Source organism: Microcaecilia unicolor, chromosome 3, assembly GCF_901765095.1.
Source record: "Microcaecilia unicolor chromosome 3, aMicUni1.1, whole genome shotgun sequence".
NCBI lineage: Eukaryota > Metazoa > Chordata > Amphibia > Gymnophiona > Siphonopidae > Microcaecilia > Microcaecilia unicolor.
Window position 1 is genome coordinate 461,288,837 of NC_044033.1, and position 23,722 is coordinate 461,312,558.

The 23,722-nt window shown below is 43.1% G+C and overlaps 1 protein-coding gene across 2 annotated transcripts in view; it reads right to left on the reverse strand.

Moving 5' to 3' along the window:
• Positions 1-23,722, reverse strand: part of BMP5 (bone morphogenetic protein 5) — a 155,694-nt gene that overhangs the window by 14,379 nt on the left and 117,593 nt on the right. The window contains exons 4-5 of one of the 2 annotated variants that reach the window (XM_030198981.1): positions 18,193-18,390; positions 12,776-12,852 (exon numbers count right to left, since the gene is read on the reverse strand). In XM_030198981.1, the coding sequence (XP_030054841.1) occupies positions 12,776-12,852; positions 18,193-18,390 (275 nt within the window). The remainder of the gene's footprint in view (positions 1-12,775; positions 12,853-18,192; positions 18,391-23,722) is intronic. The other variant, XR_003941659.1, reaches the window with a different exon arrangement.

A 23,722-nucleotide genomic window follows, 5' to 3' on the forward strand; every position in this document is an offset into this window, starting at 1 on the left:
TGATTTTGCTCCGTCATTTACTATGTTACTATCATATCTGAGTTTCCCAGTATAGCAGTAAAAATCCAAACTGTCCATCTTGACCATCTGTTATCAGCTTCCTCTTAAATAGAGGTAAATAATGTATTCTAATCTAAAAACACAGTGAACAGCCTCAGAAGAAACTTTGAACATTTTTCACTTTGAATATTTTTCACTGCATATTTCATATTGAGGTCCATGGCTGATATTACAGGCACTTGGGAAAGATTTATACAATACCTTCTAAGAATATTTTTAAAATTCTCCAATTTCACTTTCAAATACAGATTTTATTTCATTAAAGCTTCATTAGAGTTCCCCGCAGATTTCATAAACTTCCTGTCTGTGCTTTGCAGTCTCCCAATTCTATTTCTAACACCATACCTTTGCTTGTTAGTACGGCCAACTGTTCAATCAAGGATTGCCCAAGACTCACCACCACCTTCTAGATTTCTTCCATATAAAAGACTAGTAGGCAGAAACTTCCAGCACTGCTCATTAGATTATAATGACAAAGTTGACATCACTCCTGCTGGATGGCTCTCTACCAATTCCTTCAACTCTGGAGTAAGCTTCTTTGGCAAAGTTTTGGGTATGGCCTCAATCACATCCATCATTGAAGGTGGTACAACTTGTCCAGACACTTCCCTGCTTCCTGCTACAGGCATGCCTCAAGTCACTTCTTCAACTGGTAATACAGCTGCCCACTCCAATTCATGGGCTATGGTGGGATCCATCAGGGAAGTCCGCACATCAGGGACAAGACCTAAAGTATGTTCATGGGAAGACAACATTCCTCCAACCACATCTCCACCCAGTGAGCCATCCTCAATAGCTGACAAAGAAACAGTGAAGTGGTCCATCAGCCCAGGAGTCAAGGATGAAGCAGGAAGTAGCATGGTAAGATGATCCTCAACATAAGCCTTCCATTTCTGACCCATAAGAGCTGACTTAATGCCCCACTGCTGGAGTCCACCTATCTGCCACCATCTTCCATCCTTGCAGACACAATATTGAACCTAGATCTGCACAGGTAGGAGCAACAGGGAATTTAGTCTGCTTCCACTAGACACCAGGGACCTGAGTAGAGACAGGGATTGCAACAAGGGATAAAGGGTAAGGGATCTTGTGGGAAGTGGTGAAATTCTGGAAGAGGTGTCTGTAATACTGTCGAGGTGATCTTTTCAGAGATGTCATTGTTTGGTTTGCTCATATATGAGGTGTCATTGGGGCCTGGCTGATATTAGGGAATTAGAAAGTGGTGGGATCTGAGCCGCTATTGGGAGGGGATTAGGATGTGCTATTCCCATGCACATGCAAGTTGAAGTAGCACATTTTTCTCCACGTGCAGCTTTTTACAAGACAATCTGCATTCGGCAAAGCCTTTGAAAAACAGAGAGGGTAATGTACACATTCCGACTTGGATGTCTCGATTCCTACCTCCATGTCCTTCTAAAACTAATATGCATAATATGTACATTTTTGACATGTATATTTAGGCTAATAAAATTGATCTCCACTATGGCTAGTATTCTGTAACGGAAAGTAGGTGTCTACATCATTGAATAGTCTCTTACCAGGTGCCCTGTCATTGAATTGCCCTTTTAAAGCATTTCAACATTAGTTGTTAAATGTTATGTGCAAAGCTAAATAGGTCCTGTGGAGGCAGATTTTTTAAAAGATGTTTAGAGGTGAAGTCAAATGGGATGTCAGGAGGTATGGAATTCCCATATTATTTTACAAGAGGCACTGCCAAATTTAAAACCTCTTGTAAAATAGGAACAAGGGCAAGCCTCTCAATGATCAGAGAGAAAAGCAATTCTAGAAATCTGGATGTGGTGGAAAAAACTGTACATTTCCTCACCAAAAAGACATAGAAGCAGCCTCTCTGCAAAAGGTCCTGATCCCAGTATTGATTACCCTCCCCAGTAGATGACCCCTACCCAATTCCAGCTTCCCCAACCCACCTGACAGCCCTGACTCTCTCCCCCACGTCAGCAAACAGACCCAAAAGCATCCCCCATCATGCCAGCAAACAGACCTATCACCCAACCCCTTCCCCCAGCAGGAAACAGACTCATCACCCAACCCATACTATCCCTTCTGGCAGCAAAGAGAACCTTCACCCAAAGACACCCTCCTACCCAGTGCCGTAGTGAGGGCGGCTGACACCCGGGGCAGTTTGCCGCTTAACACCCCCCCCAGGTGCAGCACAGCGCACCCCCCCCCCTCAGTGCACACATGCACGTACCCCCCCCCCCCCCCAGAGCGCGCACCCCCCCCCCGAGCGCATTCTTACCAAAGGGGATGGGCAGGAGGGCCGCTCCACCCCAGGTGCACTCTGCTAGGAGCTGCGTCGGCTCCGCTGGTTCCCTGCTCTCACTGCCCCGGAACAGGAAGTAACCTGTTCCGGGGCAGAGGGAGCAGGGAACCAGCGGAGCCGACACCCCCCAGCAGCGTGCACCCAGGGCGGATTGCCCCACCGCCCCCCTTTTCTATGCCACTGCTCCTACCATCACCACAAAGCAGAAAAGAGACCCTTTACATGACCCTCCCTACCCCCTGGCAGCAAAGAGACCTCATCAATCCTCAGCAGCAAACTAGAGCCTTCACCTGGAGCTCTCCCCCCCCCCCCCCACCTCCCAAGGCAGGGGAGGCCCTCATGTGTGGGCACACACCTGGTACATGGCAGCCTTGTCAAACACCCCCTCCACTAGGCCCCTCAGAAATGACCCTTGGGCTGGAAGTCCTCCCCACCCGACCCTCTGACCAAGTTCCCGAGCTTACTTGGGTCCCTGGTGATGCCCATCTCCTCCAGCAACTTGTACTCTGGGTTTCAAAAATGACCACCAATACGGTAATATCATGGTATTACCATTAGGGGTCAGGCTTCCATTTATGGGCATTTGTATGAGAGAAAGAAAGAGAAAGTGGATAAGATATATATAAGAGAACTAATGACTGAAAATGGGTATGTGAGAATGTGGGATGATTTAGATTTGTGAGCAAGTATGTGTGTGTGTGTGTTTATGTGTAGAAGAAAGAGGGAGGGAGGGAGGGGGAGACTGTGACCTTTTATGTTTGGGGGTGGAAAGAATTATAGACAGTGTGAATGAACATGTCACTTGCCTGTGTGATAGATCTTCACTGGTTTCTATAAGCTGTAACCAGAGATATTTTTCTATATTTATATATGTTGTATTCCTTTCAGAGAATATCAATATGAATAATTAAAGCATTCAGGGGGTCTTTTAGAAAGCGTTGGTAAGCCCAATTCAGTAAGCCCAGATCGTTTTGGTAGACTGCAGAAAACTATTAGTAATTTGCAAATTATGTGGCGGGGGGGGGGGGGGGGGGGGTTATTTGGGCATGATCAGCAGCTTGACTGCTGCCAAGTGTGTCTGTTAGGCTACAAAGAACAAGTAATCAGTTGGACTCAGAGACTGTAGAATCAACAATAATAAACCATAGGAGTAGGATCTCAACCTCTATATAAAGAAATATAATATAATACAATATACAGATTTTTACTGATAATTGTTACATTTGCAATTGTGAAAATAAACCTACAACTCCCCAGAGATCAATGGGGTCAATACAGCAGTGATAATGATATACAACCCAGAGAGGCCTAAGGATCTCAGAAACCAAATGTTTGGGAATTTAGATTATCAAGTTTCAAGTTTATTATAGACTTCTATCCTGCCCAATGTGACAAGCCATCTGGACGGCATACAATCTAATAAAACAGAAAGAAGAAGAAACGGACATACATTACTAACATGAAACGAAGGAACTAGGGTAGAACTACAGTATAAATAGGAAAGAAGGGAGAGAAGGAGAAAATATTGCAGGGAAACTGTCAGGTAAAAGTGACTTCATCTGGAATCTGGAAAAAAGAAAAAGAAACTAAGTATAAGCATCTTGAAAAAGGAAAATCTTCAGTTCTGCCTTAAAGAAGGGTAACGAGGTAATTTGTCTAAAATGAGGTGGTAGGAAATTCCATAACTTAGGGCCTTGAAATGAAAACATTATATATCTTCTATGTTCATGGAAAAGTTCTCTGTGTGACGGAATGTAGAGAAGGTTAAGTTGCGATGACCTCAATGCTCGTGCTTGAGTGTAAGGCATGAGATACCTTAAAAGACAGTGGGGTTCAGATATAGCAAGAGTGTTACAGAATAATAGAATGATTTAATAAGTAATATGGTGGGAAATTGGAAGCCAGTGTTAGGATTTAAGATTAGAAGTAATATGATCACATTTCTTGAGGACTCTGATGGTGTTGTTTTGAACTAATTGTAAGCGGTGTCAATCCTTTATCCAAAGGCCTAAGTAGAGGTAGTAATCTAGTTGTGAAATAACCAAGGAGAGAATTAAGATGTTAAAGGTGGAAGGATGTAATAAAAGCTGAATGGATCTGATAAGACATAGCTTAAAGAAAGACTGTTGGACTACTTTAGAAATCTGATTAAAAAAAGGAATGAATCAAAAACAAATCCTAAAATGCATGTGGAATGTGTTTGAGAGACTGGAAAGCCATTCAAAAAAAAAAAGAAAAGAAAAGAAAAGAAAAAATAGAGACAACTGATCAGAAGGGGCAAATAAGAGTACTTTAGATTTCTCCGGATTAAGAACCAATTTATTATCGGTAAGACATGAAGTAAGAGTCGAGTATTGAGGAAAGAAATATCAGATGGATCCATAGGATTGACAGAACAGAAAACGTGAATGTCATCAGCATATACAAACATATCTATAGATTGTGCCAAAGAAGAGGTGCTAGAAAATGTTGAAGAGTAAGGGGGAAAGTATAGAACCTTGGGGCACACCCAACGTGAGATGAAATGGTTTAGAGCATGTATGAGCAGAATGAACGTGTAATTTCTATTTTCAAGGTGAGATTGAAATCAATGAAAAGCAGAATCAGAAATTCCAATGTGAGTGCAGGCAGGAAAGCAAAACTGAGTGATCAACAAGGGTGAATGCAACAGAAAGATTAAGGGATAGAAGAAATGCTGAATGAGATTTATAAAGAAAATAATGAATGACATTAAGTGCTAACAAGGATGTTTCTGTACTTTGATGTTGGTGAAAACCAGATTGGTTAGTGTGTAAGGCATTAGTTTTGGATGTGGATGTGATGAGTTGTGAATGGACAATGGTTTCAACAATCTTTACAAGAAAAGGTAAATTGGCAATAGGCCTGTAATTAGATTGGTCAGTAGAAAAGAGTTTAGGGTCTTTGATTTTAGGGTAAATAATAGTATTCTTCCAATCTTGAGGTACAAGTCCGGTTAACAAAGACAATGTAATCATGGAGTGTAGGAAAGGAAGTAAGACTGTCTGGTATTTTCCAAAGACATAGACGTGGTTCTCATCTGAGAAATAGTTCTGGCGAACTCAGGCAATTAAGGGATCTGAAAATATGATAAAGTACTACAGGGAAAAGATTTAGAAGCAGAAATAATAGAAGTTGAGGGGGAGGATGGAGAAGCACTGCTAACCAGACAGCCACAGAATGTCTTACATAACGTGGAGGGCCATCTCTAATGGCGGCCCCGTAAAGCGGCATACCCGACCGTATTATCGAAACAAGATGGCCGTCCATCTTTTGTTTCGATAATATGGTCGGGGCTGGCCAAATCTCAACATTTGGTCTGGCCTTAGAGATCGCCGGCGTTAGAGATCACCACCATTGGTTTTTGTCGATAATGGAAACTAATGGCGGCCATCTGAAACCCGGCCAAATCCAAGCTATTTGGTCGTGGAAGGAGCCAGCATTTGTAGTGCACTGGTCCCCTCACATGCCAGGATACCAACCGGGCACCCTAGGGGGCACTGTAGTGGACTTCACAAATTGATCCTAGGTGCATAGCTCCCTTACCTTGGGTGCTGAGCCCTCCAACCCCCACTCCCCACAACTGTACACCACTACCACAGCACTTAGGGATGAAGGGGGGGGGGACCTAGATGTGGGTACAGTGGGTTTCGGGTGGGTTTTGGAGGGCTCACATTTACCACCACAAGTGTAACAGGTAGGGGGGGATGGGCCAGGGTCCGCCTGCCTGAAGTGCACTGCACTACCCACTAAAACTGCTCCAGGGACCTGCATAGTGCTGTGATGGAGCTGGGTATGACATTTGAGGCTGGCAAAGAGGCTGGCAAAAAAATGTTAAAAAATTTTTTTTTGGTGAGAGGGGGTTGATGACCACTGGGGGAGTAAGGGGAGGTGATCCCCAATTCCCTCCAGTGATCATCTGGTCAGTTCAGGCACCTTTTCAAGGCTTGGTCGTGAACAAAAAAGGACCAAGTAAAGTAGGCCAAATGCTCGTCAGAGCCGGCCTTCTTTTTTCCATTATCGGCCGAAACCGGCCATCTCTTAACCACGCCCCATCCCACCTTCGGTACCCTGCTGACACGCCCCTTTAACTTTGGCTGGCCCTGCAACGGAAAGCAGTTGAAGCCAGCCAAAATCGGCTTTCGATTATACCGATTTGGCTGGGTTTAGGAGAAGGCCGGCCATCTCCCGATTTGTGTTGGAAGATGGCTGCCCTTCTCTTTCGAAAATAAGCAGATTAGTAACATAGTAAGTGACAGCAAATAAAGACCTGTATGGTCCATCCAATCTGCCCAACAAGATAAACTCATTTTACGTGATATGCGATACTTTATATATATATAACCGAGTTTGATTTGTCCTTGTCATTCTCAGGTCACAGAGTATAAGTCTGTCCAGCACACTTGTACTAAAAGTTCTGAAGCTAACGTCGAAGTCCCTTAAAATTTACACTCAAGCCCATCCTTATCTATTCAGTCATGATCAGGGTGTAAACCATAGACGTCTGCCCAGCATCGGTTTCGCTTCCCAATTACCAGCGTCGCCTCTCAACCTCTGCTAAGATTCCGTGGATCCATTCCTTCTAAACAGGATTCCTTTGTGTTTATCCCACGCATGTTTGAATTCCATTAACATTTTTCATTAATATTAGTTTGAAAGAAATTTGCTAAAATTTGAGCTTGTGGATTGAGTTTGTATGCTTGACCTAAAGTATTTTTAAAAGTGGCTAATGACTTGAGGGTTCGGAATAGAGTCATTGTGTTAGGGGCTCTAGCGATTTTGATAGAGTAGTAAGATTTTTTGGTGGTGAGAATTACCTTCTTATATGAACTGGCCATCAATTTATAGCTTAGGAGAGAGGAACTGGTAGGCAAGCGTACCCTATTTCTTTTCTGTCTGACAGAGCTGACATCTTAAAGCTTTTTGATTAGATGTCAAAAAAGGAGAAAACAGAACAATTTGTCTGCCCATCTACTCAAGACAGTAAAGTGAATAGGAGGAAGATGGCAAGAACTATATTGGAAAAGGAAGAGGGGTCATGCCCTGCAGCTCATAGTATATTCTTAGCAGAATGGAAAAGGATAATTGGACAGTCTGGTTAGGTCTTATGTTCTGTTTCTACCATTATCGAACTAGGCCTGTAATTAATTTGTCTTCATTTAGGTTCTCAAGTACCTTCTGTTGAAAATCAATACTTAGAATATAATTAGGCTCATTTTCAAAGCACATAGAGTTACAACATTACATAAGTTACTATCCACCTCATAATCGAAAGTGAAAGACGCCCATATTTTGACCCAAATCGGGAGATGGGCGTCCTTTTCCCGTGGGTGCCCAAATTGGTATAATCGAAAACCGATTTTTGTCATTCTCAACTGCAGTCCGTCATGGAGACAAACAAAGACCATGGGGGCGTGTCGGAGGCGTGGCGAAGGCAGGACTGGGGCGTGGTTATCGGCCGAGGAGAGATGGGCGTCTTTAGCTGATAATCGAAACAAGAAGGGCGTTTTTGACGAGAATTTGGTCCGCTTTATTTGGACCCTTTTTTTCAGGTCCAAGTCCCAAAAAAGTGCCCCAACTGACCAGATGACCACCGGAGGGAATCGGGGATGACCTCCCCTGTCTCCCCCAGTGGTCACTAATCCCCTCCCACCAAAAAAACCCATTTAAAAAACTTTATTCCCAGCTTGTGTCACGTCTGTGGCCGTGCTCACCCTCATACTTACCCTGTTTCTGGGAGTCAGTGGCTGTGCTGGCTTCTGCTTGTCTCTGTGTCTGTCTCTGTCTTAGTTTCTCTCTGGCTCTGTGTGCTGATTGCCCTACTGAACCTCACCTGTGTGGGCTTTGCCTCTTCCAAGATGGCTGCCGACTCCTCTATGCCAGTATCCAAGATGGCTCCCGCTTGTTCTTCCTGTGGGCTGACTTCTCTGAGTGTCAAGCCTCTGTTTGGATGCAAGGTGATTGCTGCAGCTGTGCCTCTGGTGTTGAAGGGCTTTATTAATCACTTAGAGACTGCAGCCCTTGCCTTTGTATTTTGTCTAAGGGCCCTGGTATGTAGAGTGCTCTGTACACTGCTACATTGTTTGCTCTGTGTATGTTTCTGGTGTTTGACTTGTTAGCTTGGGCACAGCTTTGTTTGTTAGCTTGTGTACAGCTTTACTAGTTCTGAGTTTGCTCTGTGTATGTTTCCAGTGTATGACTAGTTAGCTTGGGCACAGCTTTGCTTGTTAGCCTGTGTACAGCTTTACTAGTTCTCCTGGGATTGCTCTGTGTATGTGTTTCTAGTGTATGACTAGTTAGCTTGGGCACAGCTTTGCATTGTCAGCCTGTGTACAGCTTTCCTGTGTTTGCTAAGTGTATGTTTCTTGTGTATGACTGGTTTGCTTGGGCATAGCTTTCCTATTAGCTTATGTACAGTTTACTAGTCTTCTTGTGTTTAGCCTGCTGGTGTTCCCGTGTGTGTTCTTTTGCTTCTGGAGCTTCAGCCCTTGTTCAGTCTGTTGCCAGTACTCCTTGATACTGAAGCTCCAGCCATAGTCTTGTTCCTTGACCTGACCATTGCTTTGAACCTGCCTGCTGCCGGAACCCGGACATTCTCTGCCTGTCTGCCTTGCTTTCGCCTAGGTGCCTGGGGGCACTTCTGGATCCTGATTCCTGCTGTTCCTGCTTGCAAGTTCCAGTTCCGGTTTTTCCTGTAAGTCCTGCCGGCTGCCCGAACCTGAGGGCTCAACCCTCGGGGAAAGGTGGTTAAGCGTAGGTGAAGCCTAGGTCCAGTGTGTTCCAGTTCAGCGGGTTTCACTCCTGTATGTTCCAGTCCAGTGGGGCCACTCCAGTGCGTTCCAATCCAGCGGGCTCCACTCCAGTGCGCACCCGTCCAGTGCGTTCCAGTTCCGTGTATTCCTGTGTAGAACTCAAGTCCCGGGTTCCGGTCCAGTCTTGTCACATCTCTACCTTGAAGGTGATCTTGCCTGCCACTGCCGCTCCACGGTAGTGGCCCAAGGACTCACGAACCCAGTGCTCCCGGGGAAGAAGCCTGACAGTATGCCAAGGTCCTCGAGAACGCGACAGCCTGTATGCCAACCTCAAATGCTGTACTCACCTCCATGACAGCAGAATGTGTTCTATCCTCTGACAGCCTTTCCCTGGTTCTGATGTGGGTCTCAGGTGAGTGTGACACCTTTTCTGTTATGGGCACTGCAGAGTCACATCATTGTGGTGGGTGTAGGGTATTGGGCTCCGTGATTCCACTAGCTTGTGTTAAATGCTCACAATGTTGGTAGGCTCTACTCCCATGGTGCTTTTCCCTCTGCTTACTGGGTCAGAGTGTACCCTGTTATGTTTCCATAAGGTAGTCCATGAGGTAGTGGCCATTTTTGTAAGACAGTTTTAGATCCCTTTCATGTGTTAGCCACGTTACAGCACTTAGTTCTTACCTTGAATGTTGCTGAAAGAGGGCATTGTACACAATTCTGCCAGCTCGGAGCTACTGCTAATCTCAGTACCAGGGAGACTCGTTGCCAGTGGGGCACAACCTCTGATCTGCAGTTAACTGTGAGTAAACGTGCTTATTCAAATAAAGGACATTTTCAGCGAGATTAGTCTTCAGGTGTGAACTGCTGTGCCAAGGTTATACAGCAGCAACAAGTCCTGTCCCTGGAGCACTTTTATTGGGTACTGCAGTGCACTTCAGGTAGGCAGACCCAGGCCCATCCCCCCGCCCCCCCCCACCTGTAACACTTGTGGTAGTAAATGGGAGGCCTCTAAAACCCACTGTACCCACATGTAGTTGCTCCCTTCACCCCTAAGAGCTATGGTAGTGTTGTACATTTGTCCCTCCCACGACCAAATGGCTTGGATTAGGACGTTTCTGAACTGGGCGTTTTTAGTTTCCATTATCACTAAAAAAAAAACCCCGCCCATCTCAGAAAGGACCAAATCCTTGGCATTTGGTCCGTCCAAACCGTATTTTCAAAACGAAAGATGGACGCCCATCTTTTTCGAAAATACAGTTCGTACCGCCCCATCACGGGGACGTTCTCGAAGATGGACGTCCTTAAAGATGGACTCCCCTTTCGATTATGCCCCTCTTTGGGGCTCATTTTTGAAAGAGAAAAACGTCCAAAAAAATGTCATAAAGCACCGTTTGTATGCATTTCTGCTCTAAACATCAAAACCGGTATTTTTGAAACCTGTTTTGCAGATGTTTATATATCTATTTCATCTGCAGTGTATCCAGATCACAAGGGGGGCATGTCAGAGGCATTTTGAATGTGGGCTTAGGGCCTAACGCTTGTACATTTTACAGCCATAATGGAACAAAATCAAAACGTCTAGAGCAAAAACTTAATTGTTTTGGTCTAGACCTGTTTTTATAACAAATAAGACACAAAAAGGTGCCCTAAATGACCACTGGAGGGATTCAGGGATGACCCTCTCAACTCTCCCAGTGGTAACTTTCCCCTTCCACCCCCCAAAAATGTGAATACAAATAGTACTCACCAGCCTCTGTCAGCCTCAGATGTTATAGCCGGGTCCATTAGAGCATCATGCAGGTACCTGGAGTAGTGTAGTGGTGGGTAAAGTGCACTGTAGGCAGGTGGACATAGGCCCATACTTTCCCCTACCTGTTTCACTTTAGGTGGAAAATGTGAGCCCTCCAAAACTGACCCACTGTAGCTGGTGGTTGGGAGGCGGAGCTAGTGTGGGCAGACATATACGGTCTGTGCTGGGGCTGGTGGTTGGGAGGGGGGACTAGTGCTGGGCAGACTTATACGGTCTGTGCCAGAGCCGGTGGTGGGTGGCAGGGATAGTGCTGGGCAGACTTATACGGTCTGTGCCAGAGCTGGTGGTTGGGAGGCGTGGATAGTGCTGGGCAGACTTATACGGTCTGTGCCAGAGCCGGTGGTGGGTGGCAGGCATAGTGCTGGGCAGACTTATACGGTCTGTGCCAGAGCTGGTGGTTGGGAGGCGGGGATAGTGCTGGGCAGACTTATACGGTCTGTGCCAGAGCCGGTGGTGGGTGGCAGGCATAGTGCTGGGCAGACTTATACGGTCTGTGCCAGAGCTGGTGGTTGGGAGGCGGGGTTGGTGGTTGGGAGGCGGGGATAGGGCTGGCCAGACTTATACAGTCTGTGCACTGAAGAGGACAGTACAAATGAAAAAAGTAGCACATATGAATTTATCTTCTTGGGCAGACTGGATGGACCGTGCAGGTCTTTTTCTGTCGTCATCTACTATGTTACTATGTATATAATTGCCCCTTTCACCCATAAGGGCTATTGTAGTGGTGTACAGTTGGGGATAGTGTGGGTGGGTTTTGGAGGGCTCAGCAGACAAGGTAAGGGTGCAACAGTGAAATGTGTACCTGGGAGTATTTATATGATGTCCACAGCAGTGGCCCCTAGGGTGCCCCATTGTTCTCCTGGGATGTCTGGGGGACCAGTCTACTCAAAATGATGGCCCCTCCTACATCCCAATGGCTTGATTTTCTACATTTTTCACTTTTGCGTTTTTGTTTTTTTTTTTCAAACATGGCCAGAAAAGATAAACGCACAGAGCACAAAACCTTCTTACAAACGGTGTTTTTGAAAAAAAAAAGATAGACATTTTGCTTTTTAGCAAATGGTTATGTTTGCTGTTCGAATTTGGGACATGCAAAATGTCCAAAGTCTGAGTTAGACGTCATATCGAAAATGCCCCTTTGTAAGTCTATGTGCTTGGAAATGAGTGCCAAGATTTTTCCCATCCTTTTCAAGAACTCTATAGCTGCACACATTTTAGGAAAGTAAATTAGAGAGCCTAATGAAAATTGACTCTAGTCAGTTTTCATTAATTTCTCCCATTTCACTAAGGTTTCTTTTACTAAGCTGCTGTAAATGCGAATATGTACTTACCACACCTTAAAAGGGCTTACTGTGGGATGCACCAAAGCATCCTGTGGTAAAATCCCAATGTGCATGCACAAACCACATGCTAAAAAATATTCCTGAATTTTTCTTGGAGGGTGCGTGTCTGGGGGCATAGAATAGGTATGACAGAGTGAATCAGTTAGCACAGTCACATTATGGCGCACTAACTGATTAATGCAAGATTAGCGTGGGATTAGCATGTGAGCCATTACCACCTACAAAATGGATGGCGATAAGGGCTCACATGCTAATTTTTGATAATTGCCACATTAGCACACGGCCATTAATTGGGGAAAATGGAAAATCAGCCATTTTCTGACTGCAGTAAAAATGGCCTTACTGCACGGGAAAGTCCCGCATAAGGGCGCACTAAGACCAATTTTTACTGCAGCTTAGTGAAAGGACCTCTAAATCACAAGACAATATAATGGATATCAGGCAACAGTGACCAAAAAAAATCTACAGACTATAAAAATTAAACCAGAGGAAAAAATGGATTCCATACCTGCCATCCTAAATCACGAAAGCTTACATAAAGTTCATGCTTCTTGCAGGCTTGTTTTTGTTCACTTGTATTATAATCTATGGACAGAAATAAAAATGTTAATTTTGATAATAAGGCAAGTAGATGCTTATGGATTGACATGAATGCAACAAAAATATAAATTGAATACCTCTATCTTTCAGCTTAAGCTGGAAAAGAACGGGGGGGGGGGGATTTTATAACTTGGCACCATATGTTAGGCATTTGCAAAGTTATGATATAATAAGAGATTAAAGCATTGCTATTCTCTAAGTATGGGATTTGGACACACATAGAACAGTGCATCTTGTTTCGATAATACGGTCGGGGACGCCGCTTTATGGGGCTGTCATTATAGATGGCCGGCCTTGTTCGATTATGCCCCTCTTAGTCAACACTGATTTCATCGCCAATTTTTTTAGGCACCATATATATAATCTCCTCCTATACCACTTACGTGTGTCCTTACAGAATAGGACTTAGGCATTCTGCTGCCACTTACACCTATAAGTGTACACTTGTGAACATGACAGTAGTCTGTACACTTATGTTACCAAGTGGTATATAAATGTAAGCATCCTGTTATAGAATTAGGGGGATGGGGTTCAATAGTCAACACCATATAACTGGATCACAGAATTTGCTATGTGGATTAAGTGGTGCTGTTTGGGGCTATCCGTTGAAATTCAGACATTATCTGCATAGTTTGCTAAATGTTTGATGGTCCATCTAGGCCAGTGATCTTCAATGCAAGGCCCCTGGAGACCTCTGGGATGGCCCTCATGATCATTCAGGCTTTTTTTTCTGCTATGCGCTGCCTCTCTTCCCAATCTTACAGCAGAAAGTGGGAAATGGATGAGAGAAATTGCCACATTCTTGAAAGACAAGGCATTTCTCAATAGGCAAAGAGAAGATATTTGGTTGTTGAAGTGTATCTAGATTTTCAGAAAGAGTTTGAAAAGTCCCTCATGAGAGACTCCTGAGAAAATTAAGAACTGATGGGATAGGAGGCAATGCTCTGTTGTGGATTTGGAATTGGTTGATGGATAGAAAACAGAGGGTAGGTTTAAATGGCCAATTTTCTCAGTGGAGGAGGGTGAATAGTGGAGTGTCCCAGGGATCTGTACTGGGACCAGTGTTATTTAAAATATTTATTGATGAGCTGGAAATGGGAAAGATGAGTGAGGTGATTAATTTGGAAGATGGCACAAAACTATTCAAAGTTGTTAAACCCCCCACACAAAAAAACAGATGTGGATTGTGGAAAAATTGCAAAAAGACCTTAGGAAGTTGGAAGACTGGGCATCCAAATGGCAGATGATATTTAATGTTGACAAGTGCAGTGATGCACATTGGGAAGAATAATCCAAGTCATAGTTATTTGATACTAGGTTCCACCCTAGGATTCAGCACCCAAGAAAAAGTTCTAGGTGTCATTGTGGACAATGAGGGGGGATTCTATATATGGTGCTGATAAGATAGTCAGAAGAATTTGACAAAACACCTGTTACACCTCCCTTGAGAAAGTTGATGGACGAAACGGGTCCCCGTTGGGAGTCACTATATTAGGTGTTCAGCAGCTTGATCAACTCAGAAGCTAAGCTAAATTACTTGAAACTTGTTTCTGGCATTTACATGCTGACTTTTGAATAAAGGTTTTGAAATATTAAAAGCAGAAAAAAAGTTAAAAATGATTTTGAAGAGGATTTTGGCCAATGATGATGAATAGCCTGGTGAGTGCTTTGAAGACATTGGTGGGAAGTCCACCGTAGCACCCGGGCAGTTTGAGATCTTTTCCTCCTTTTTGTGATTTTTAAGATAACCCTTTAGCATTAAGGGAACAATTTCTACAGTATATCGTTTGAGGCCTAAAAAATCCACACAGAAAACATTTTTGCCTAAGCATATGCTATAAGTTGCGCCTAGATTTAGGCATGGTATACAGAATATACTTAATTGATATCCCAGTACCTAAAACTATGCGTGTCCATTTACTACTACTACTACTACTATTTAACATTTCTAGAGCGCTACAAAGTGTACGCAGCGCTGTACAAACACAGAAGAAAGACAGTCCCTGCTCAAAGAGCTTACAATCTAATAGACAAAAAGTAAAGCATTTAAATTTAAAATATTTAAGCAGTCAAGCACAAGAGAACAGTCACAGAAGGACTGAAGATGTTGAAGGGTGGTCAGTGTGATTAGGTGTAACTCTGGTTGAAGTAGTGGGAGAAGGTGATAGAAGAATAGAAATGGGTGAGGTAAAGTAATGAGTGGGTTGATAGGGAGGTTATATAAGACATGTCACTCTAGGGTTGGGTGGCTAGAGGGGTAGGGTGGCGTAAGTCCTGGCGCATAGATTTAAGTGCACCGGGCCATATTCTATAATTACACATGTAAATTTTGTAATGCCCACAAAATGTCCATTTCCCTGCCCATAACCATGCCCCTTTTTTGCTGCATGCACCAGAAGTTACACGCACTGTGTTACAGAATATGCTTAGCGAGTTGTGCATGTAAATTCTAATTATTGCCATTTAGTGATCACTATTGCTTGCTAAGTGCTGTTAATGCTGATTTGGCTTGCTAAGCCAATTAAGTTACGCGTGTTGTTACAGAATATGCTTGGATTTCGGTGTGGATCTCTAGGTGCGCTATATAGAATCCGGGGGAATACGCTGAAATCTGCCCAGTGTGTGGCAGTGGCCAAAAAAGGAAACAGGATGCTAGGAATTATTAGCAAAAGGATGGTAAATATAAGCAATAATGCTATAATGCCTCTGCATTGCTCCAGGATGCGACCTCACCTTGAGTATTGTTTTCAATTCAGGTTGCTGTATCTTAAAAAAGATATAGCAGAATTAGAAAAGATTCAAAGACGTGTGACCATAATGATTAAGGGGATGGAATTCCTTTCATATGAGGAAAGACTTAAAGGCTCATTTTCGAAAGAGAAGGACGCCCAACTTTCGACACAAATCGGAAGATGGGCACCCTTCTCCCAGGGTTGTCCAAATCTGTATAATCGAAAGCCGATTTTGGACGTCCCCAACTGCTTTCCGTCGTAAGGACGGCCAAAGTTCAAGGGGGCGTATTGGAGGCATAGCAAAGACGGGTCTTGGGCATGCCTAACACATGGACGTCCTCAAATCATAATGGAAAAAAAAGGGCATCCCTGTCGAGCACTTGGACGACTTTACCTGGTCCTGTTTCTCTTACAACCAAGGCACAAAACGGTGGCCGAAATGACCAGATGACCACCGGAGAGAATCGGAGATGACCTCCCCTTACTCCCCCAGTGGTCACTAACCCCCCCCTCCTACCCTCAAAAAACATTTAAAAAAATATTTTTTGCCAGCCTCTATGCCAGCCTCAGATGTCATACTCAGGTCCATCACAGCAGTATGCAGGTCCCTGGAGCAGTTTTACTGGGTGCAGTGCACTTCAGGCAGGCAGACCCAGCCCCATCCCCCCTACCTATTATGTTTGTAGAGGAAACAGCGAGCCCTCCAAAACCCACCAGAAAACAACTGTACCCACATCTAGGTGGCCCTTCATCTGTAAGGGCTTTGGTAGTAGTGTACAGTTGTAGGTAGTGGGTTTTAGGGTGTCCCTTTCGATTATGCCCCTCTTAAGATGTTAGGCCTCTTCAGCTTGGAAAAGAGATGGCAGAGTAGTGTAGAATGAGTAAATGTAAATCAATTTTTTACATTTTCAAAAAGCACAAAGACTAGGGGGACACTCAAGGAAGTTACATGGTACTATTTTTAAAATGAACAGAAGGAAATATTTTTTCACCGAACAAATAGTTAAGCTTTGTAACTCCTTGCCAGAGGATGTGGTATCAGCAGTTAGTGTTTCTAGGTTTAAAAAAGAAGGAAAATTCTGTAAAGGGGCATTTTCAACATGTCATCTAAATTAGACTTCGGATGTTTTGTGCTAAATGTCCCAAATCTGAAAAGCAAAATGTCTATCTTTTTTTTCAAAAATACCATTTGTAACAAGGTTTTGTGCATGGTGCTTTTATCTTTTCAGGCCATTTTCAAAAAATAATGCACAAGTGAAAAACGAAGAAAATCAAGACATTGGGATGTAGGAGGGGCCAGCATGTTTAGCAGACTGGTCCCCCAGACATCCCAGGAGCACACTAGGGTGCAGTGCTGTGGACTTAATATAAATGCTCCCAGGTAGACATCTCACTGTTGCTCTCTTATCTTGCCTACTGAGCCCTCCAAAACCCACCCAGACCCACTAACCCCAAGTGTACACCACTACATTAGCCCTTATGGGGGAAGGGGGCCCATATATGTGGGTACAGTGAGTTTCTGGTCAGTTTTGGAGGGCTCACAGTTTCCGCCACAAATGTAACAGGTGGGGGGGGGGGGGGGATATGGGCCTGTGTCCACCTGTCTACAGTGCACTTCAACCACTGCTACACTACTCTGGAGACCTGCATGTTGCTCTAATAGACCAGGCTATAACATCTGAGGCTGTCAAAGAAGCTGGTGAGTACTATTTTTATTCTCATTTTTTCGGGGTGAGAGGGGGCCAGTTACCACTGGTGGAGTTAGGGGGTCATCCCTGAATTCTTCCAGTGGTCATCTGGTCATTTAGGGCAGATCTAGACCAAAATGTTAAAGTTTTCATCCTAGACGTTTTGATTTTGTTCCTTTGGCTTTTAAATGCCCAAGTGTTAGACACGCCCTAAGCCCACCTTCGAAATGCGCATGACACACACTCTTGTGATTTGGATGCACTGCAGATGAAATGTATAGATAGACATCTGAAAAACAGGTTTCGAAAATACCAATTTGGATGTTTTGAGAAAAAATCTGGCCAAATAGTGCTTTATGACACTTTTTGGACATTTGTCTCTTTTGAAAATGAACCCCATTGTCTGCTATTGAGATAGACATGGGGAAAGCCACTGCTTGTACCTGGGATAGATGGACCCTCGGTCTGATCCAGTGTAGCTATTCTTATGTTCATATGGAAATGCCGACCACTTTGAGGATACAATGAAAAGTCTGAAGACATGCTGGTGGTGTGAATGTCATTGACACACACTAATCAGCAGTGTTGAGGCCTCATGTGGGAAGATATTTGTTGGATCTCCTTCAGCTCATTTGGATTCAAAGTGCCCCCCACCCCACACACACACTTAAATATTAGGGAAGACCACTGACCTAGGTATTATCTAGATAGTATAGGGACATTCCTTAAGCAAATCAGCAAATTATCCATATAACCACCGATCATTGCACTGATATTCAGCACCAGACGTTATCTGGATCCTGGTGCTGAATACCTGGATTTTTTTTAAGTGCCATGGCTGGCACTCCAAAACAAAAAAAAACACCACTGAATATAATAGCTGAATATTGACCCATTAATCTTACCACCAATACTAGGCATCCTAGAGGAATCCTGGTGACCACCAGATTTGTTGCGGTTGGGATTTTTTCTTTTTGTGCTGGTTGCTCGGACAGAGCGAAGGAGGACCTCACTTGCTTTGAAAAAGGCAACCATGAATGGCTGCTTTGATTGCGGACCATGTCTTCCAATTAGGCCTGCTGATTTCACATTAATACTGCGACCTATACAATCAAAGAAAAATACAAAACATAATTTGTTCATTTTCAATCTCATTCTGTTTTCTAATGTAATAATTGTATATTGCATTTGATCATTCAGGTTATTTGATTCTGTTCATATTAAATACACACATTAACTTATATGGGTATGTATAAGTACTGTAAGAGTCCCTAGCATATCTGAACCACCACGTTCTCTTACTAGCCAAGGAAATATATTTAGAATCATAACAGACTCATCACGTCACTTAATAATGTACATATAAATATATATTTCACACTGCAAGATTCAATATTTGATTTCACTGGCATACAAATTAATTACCAAACGTAATTCTGGGTGTTCTTAGAAAAACGGTTTCAAATTTTTAAATTAATAAATATAACAGAAACCTTCAAAACAATTTTAAACAAGAATTATCACTCTCATTATTCATATATATATAATTATTGCTGAACAGTGAGTTACATTTTGAATTTTCCACTATAATGGAATACACTCTAAGTTTTAAGTTTTGTGAGATTGTTTTGCACTTATTTTAGATATGGTAAAATGCTAGGTTTTATAAAATCTTTAACCTGCATTTCAGATCAGTTCCCCTGAAGACGCCATTAGTCTGGCGAAACATGGCCCATGTAGGGAATTGAAACTGCTGAACTGTGACCTTTATGGTCTTACATCTTGCACAGAGGGATTTTTTTGAAAAAAGCATTGCAGTGGACAAGAACTTGGCAGGAAGAAGATTTTTTTCTGCACATCTCTACTTAAGTTAAGTAATTGCTATTTATATATTTTTTGAACATCAAGTTTATTATATTCTTTTGGACTTTGCCCATCTATTGAACAATACTATTAGGATGGAGGTAGGATGTGCTATGATGTAAGGGTGGTGTTCCTGCTAAGCCTGGATTATCAGTCCACAGCAATACACCAAAAACTGAGCACAACATAAAAAAATTTTTCTATAATTTATTGGATTTTTAAAAAAAAATAATTATATATATATGAATAATGAGAGTGATAATTTTTGTTTAAAATTGTTTTGAAGGTTTCTGTTATATTTATTAATACAAATTAATTAGCCAGGGGGAATAAACATTTGGCATTTCCTGTACCATAATTTTCTTAAAATGACAGCGCCACACCAGCAGAAACTTGCGAATCATGTAGTTGCCACAGCAAGGGTGGTAGTGGCATCCAGCTGGAAACGTGAGGGAGTGCCATCGGTTGCTAAGTGGTTGTATAAACTAAGATACGTGAGAGAGATGGAGAGATTACTTGCTGAACGTAAACACCACATGGGGAAGTGGCACTTAGTATGGAATCAAATCCCGGACGGTGTTCTGTGAGATCTTACCGGTTACTGAAGTGAGTGTACCGAAAATATTTCGGTTATTGTATCCATCGGGGGGTGGGCTGGGAGGGGGGAGGGGAGGGGGAGGGGGAGAACTAAAACAAAAAACTTAAAAATTTGAAAAAAATCGAAGTTCTGTATCGTTATTGAAGAAAAGGCGAAACTGTAGATTGTTATATGGAGGGGAGGATTTCCTGAAGAACAGTTCAGTAGGGGAACACTGCTTTTTTTTTTCTGTTTGACAAATTTCTGTATTATCCCTTTTTACTGACTTTGGTATGTTATGATTATACAGTTTTGTTGCACAATAAAGACTTCTTGCAAATAAAAAATAAAAAAAAAATACACAGGGTGATTTGCAGTCCAGGCAGACACTGTTTTTTTTATAATGCCAGCCCTGGTGTTTAAAAAAGTATATATTCAGTGATGTTATCCAGATAGGTGGTGGTCCTAAATATACATATAATTAGGACTTCTGATTCTATGTGTACATAGTTTGGAATTTTAGGGATGGAAAAGAATAAGGTTGATTGGTGTATTCACATTGCAAAAATATGTTTACTAGCTTTTTAGGTGGATTGCATTCAGTGACCCAAAGCACAAATTTCCAGTGCCAGCTCCCTTTCTCCCAGCCCCAGCCTCACTATCAGCCCCCTTCCCACCTTCTCCCAGCCCTCTGCATCAACAGCCTCCTTCTAGCCCTCAGCATCAACAAAAGTCTCCTACTTGCAGTAACCCCTGCATGAGCAACAGCCCTCCAATACCCCTGCATCAGTATTGGTCCCTTCCTCCCAATCCTCTACATCAGCAACAGCCCAAAACTCTTCTTTCTAACTCCTACATCAGTAACAGTCCCCCAGCCCTTGAATTGATTTCTCTCTTTTCCCAGCCCAAACAGCATTCGCCTCATCTCCTACCTCATGTCAGCTTTTCACCAGCGCTCCATCCCTCCATTCCTTTTTTTTCCTTATTTATAGTTTTACAAAGAATAGCACAAGAATAATCTTGTTATAGCAACACAGAGAAATATATATTAACCTATAGCCAATAATTGGAGAACATAAGGGAAAACAATCCCATCTCTTTCTTAGACCTCAATAAAGTGGGAGCAGAGACAAATAATTTGAAGGACTACACAATAAAAAAAGAGAAAAAAAAGAAGACTATTAACACGTAAAATACTCTCATGTTATCCTAAATTACTTTATACCACATCAAGCTGGAGGCAAAGATGACCCTCTATTTTGTGTTGTTTTTGTGATGTCTGGAAAGATCCAAACCTTCTATCCCAAGCATAATTCCTGTGACCTCCTAAAGTATAGCCATAAAAGAAAGTTCAGATAATTCTCAAAGACAAATATCACAAGCAATGTAGAATGCTCAATCACACCAACAGTATAATTTTCCATTGTTAAATTGTTTATATTCACTCCATCATTTTCAATCCGCTCTTCCTTTTATACATTTCTTGGGAGGTATCACTACCATTATTTATTGAAGAAACTGGTAAAAAGTAAATCTTATTTATAAAAGGAATTAGATCCAGCAAATACTTCAAAACTTCAATTAAATATTTTTTCAGTATATCCAAGGGAGCCATACCACGCACATTAGGAAAATTTAAGAAACAGAGGTTTAAACGCCTGTTGAAATTTTCCAATTGTTCGATTTTCCTGTGTATATTCAACTTGTCCTAGTCGTAGCAGCAATAACATCTTAATTAATCTGTATGTCTTTCTTAACTTGTTGGAGCTCTGTTGAAAATTCCTCTTTAACTTTGTCCATATTCATGGTTAATAAATCAATTTTACGAGAGATGAAACATCCGTTGATGTTTTAGCCAGCATTGCTTCCAACTTGCAGAGCACCCTCCAAATGCCAACCAGGGTCACGCAGCTCAGGGCCAGAGATTGCAGAATGAGCCATCTAGCTCCAGAGTTCCAGAAGTGATTTCCACAACCAGATCATCTGGCGCCTGATCCTGCATTGTCGCTGGATATGGGGGTGCTTTGCAGATCAGAGGAGAAAAAGAGTAGTCCAAGCCCAAGCTCTCCTTCCTCTCAGGGAGCAGCCGGGTGTCAAATTCCAGAACCACTGTGCAATCTCCCGAGTGCAAACTGCTCAATGGTCTGCTGGACTGGGGTCTAAGTATGGCCCATGGAGGCAGTGGGCTTAACTGCCCCTTATACTTAGTATATGGCATAAAGGTAAGAAGGAAAAATCAACTATTACCAGAGGCCAAAGTTCCAGTCAGTCGAGCTCAGGTACTTGTGGCCATCTTGACTCTGCCCCCCATTCCTACAGCAGGGGAGCTTCAGTTATTATTCCCTCTGCTGTTAGGCTGGATCAAGAAGATTTAATGTCAGGAGATGGCATGAGCCTATCTGGCCTATTATCTTGGCTTATTCTCAAATCCCCTTATACTCAATCCCTTATCTTCTCCCCTCCATCCTTTTACCATTTCCCTCCCAATCTCCTTCCCTTTTACCTATCCTATCCTTGTCTACCCCCTATTCCACTCATATATTCCTGGGCTCTGTTGCCACTATGTTTTTTCTCAGTTCTTAATATTCTTTTCACATATCCTTTGTAATGCTTTTCCACTATGTAAGTAGTTATGATCATCACAGTTTATAATACTCTTCCTACATTTTCTTGTTTTGCTTTATTTTCTACCATGTAAGATACTTTCTTTTACAATGTAAGCTGCGCTGAGCCTGCTGTATGTGGGAAAGCGCGGGGTACAAATGTAATAAATAAATAAATAATGAAGAGATCAAAACAATAGCAATTTGCTATTAAAAACAATGACAAACTTATGAGGTTATATTATTTTATTAAACCTAAGTTTTGCATTTTCTTTGTTAGGAGGGGATCTGGGGGGATGTAAGGGGAGTTGGAGGGTTGGGGAGTTTTTGAGTGGTCTATGAAGGGGGGAAGAGTTATAATTCAAATATTTTTGTCAGTTCTCCAGAGCTTGCTTTGTTATTTGCAGTTCTGTATTGTGGATTTTAGTACTGCACTAGCCCCCAGATTCTATATAGTGTGCGTGGAGGGGCATAATCGAACGAAAACGTCTATCTCCATGGGCGTTTATCTCCGAGAACGGGTCCGTGAAGGGGCGGACCGAACTGTATTTTCAAAAAAAATAGACGTCCATGTTTTATTCGACAATTTGTGAGCTGGGCGTTTTTGCTTTTCAGCGATAATGGAAAATGAAAGCGCCCGGCTCAAAAACGAATAAATCCAAGGCATTTGTTCGTGGGAGAGGCCAGGATTCGTAGTGCACTGGTCCCCCTCACATACCAGGACACCAACCGGGCACCCTAGGGGGCACTTTTACAAAAACAAAAAAAAAGGTGATAGAGCTCCCAGGTGCATAGCACCCTTCCCTTGTGTGTTGAGCCCCCCAAATCCCCCTCAAAACCCACTGCTTACAAGTCTACACCATTACTATAGCCCTAAGGGGTGAAGGGGGGCACCTACATGTGTGTACAGTGGGTTTGGGGGGCGGTTTGGAGGGCTCCCATTTACCAGCACAAGTGTAACAGGTGGGGGGGGGGGGTGGGCCTGGGTCCACCTGCCTGAAGTCCACTGCACCCCCTAACAACTGCTCCAGGGACCTGCACACTGCTGCCAGGGAGGTGGGTATGACATTTGAGGGTGAAAATACAAAGTTGTGAAACATCATTTTTTTGTGGTGGGAGGGGGTTAGTGACCACTGGGGGAGTCAGGGGAGGTCATCCCCGATTCCCTCTGGTGGTAATCTGGTCATTTAGGGCATTTTTTGGGGCCTTATTCGTGAAAAAACAGGGTCCAGGAAAAGTGCCCTAAATTCTAGCTACAAACGCATACTTTTCTTCCATTATTGGCGAAAGGCACCCATCTCTGTTCGGATGATAACCATGCCCCAGTCCCGCCTTCACCACGCCTCCAACACGCCCCCGTCAACTTTGTATGCTTCCGCGATGAAGTGCAGT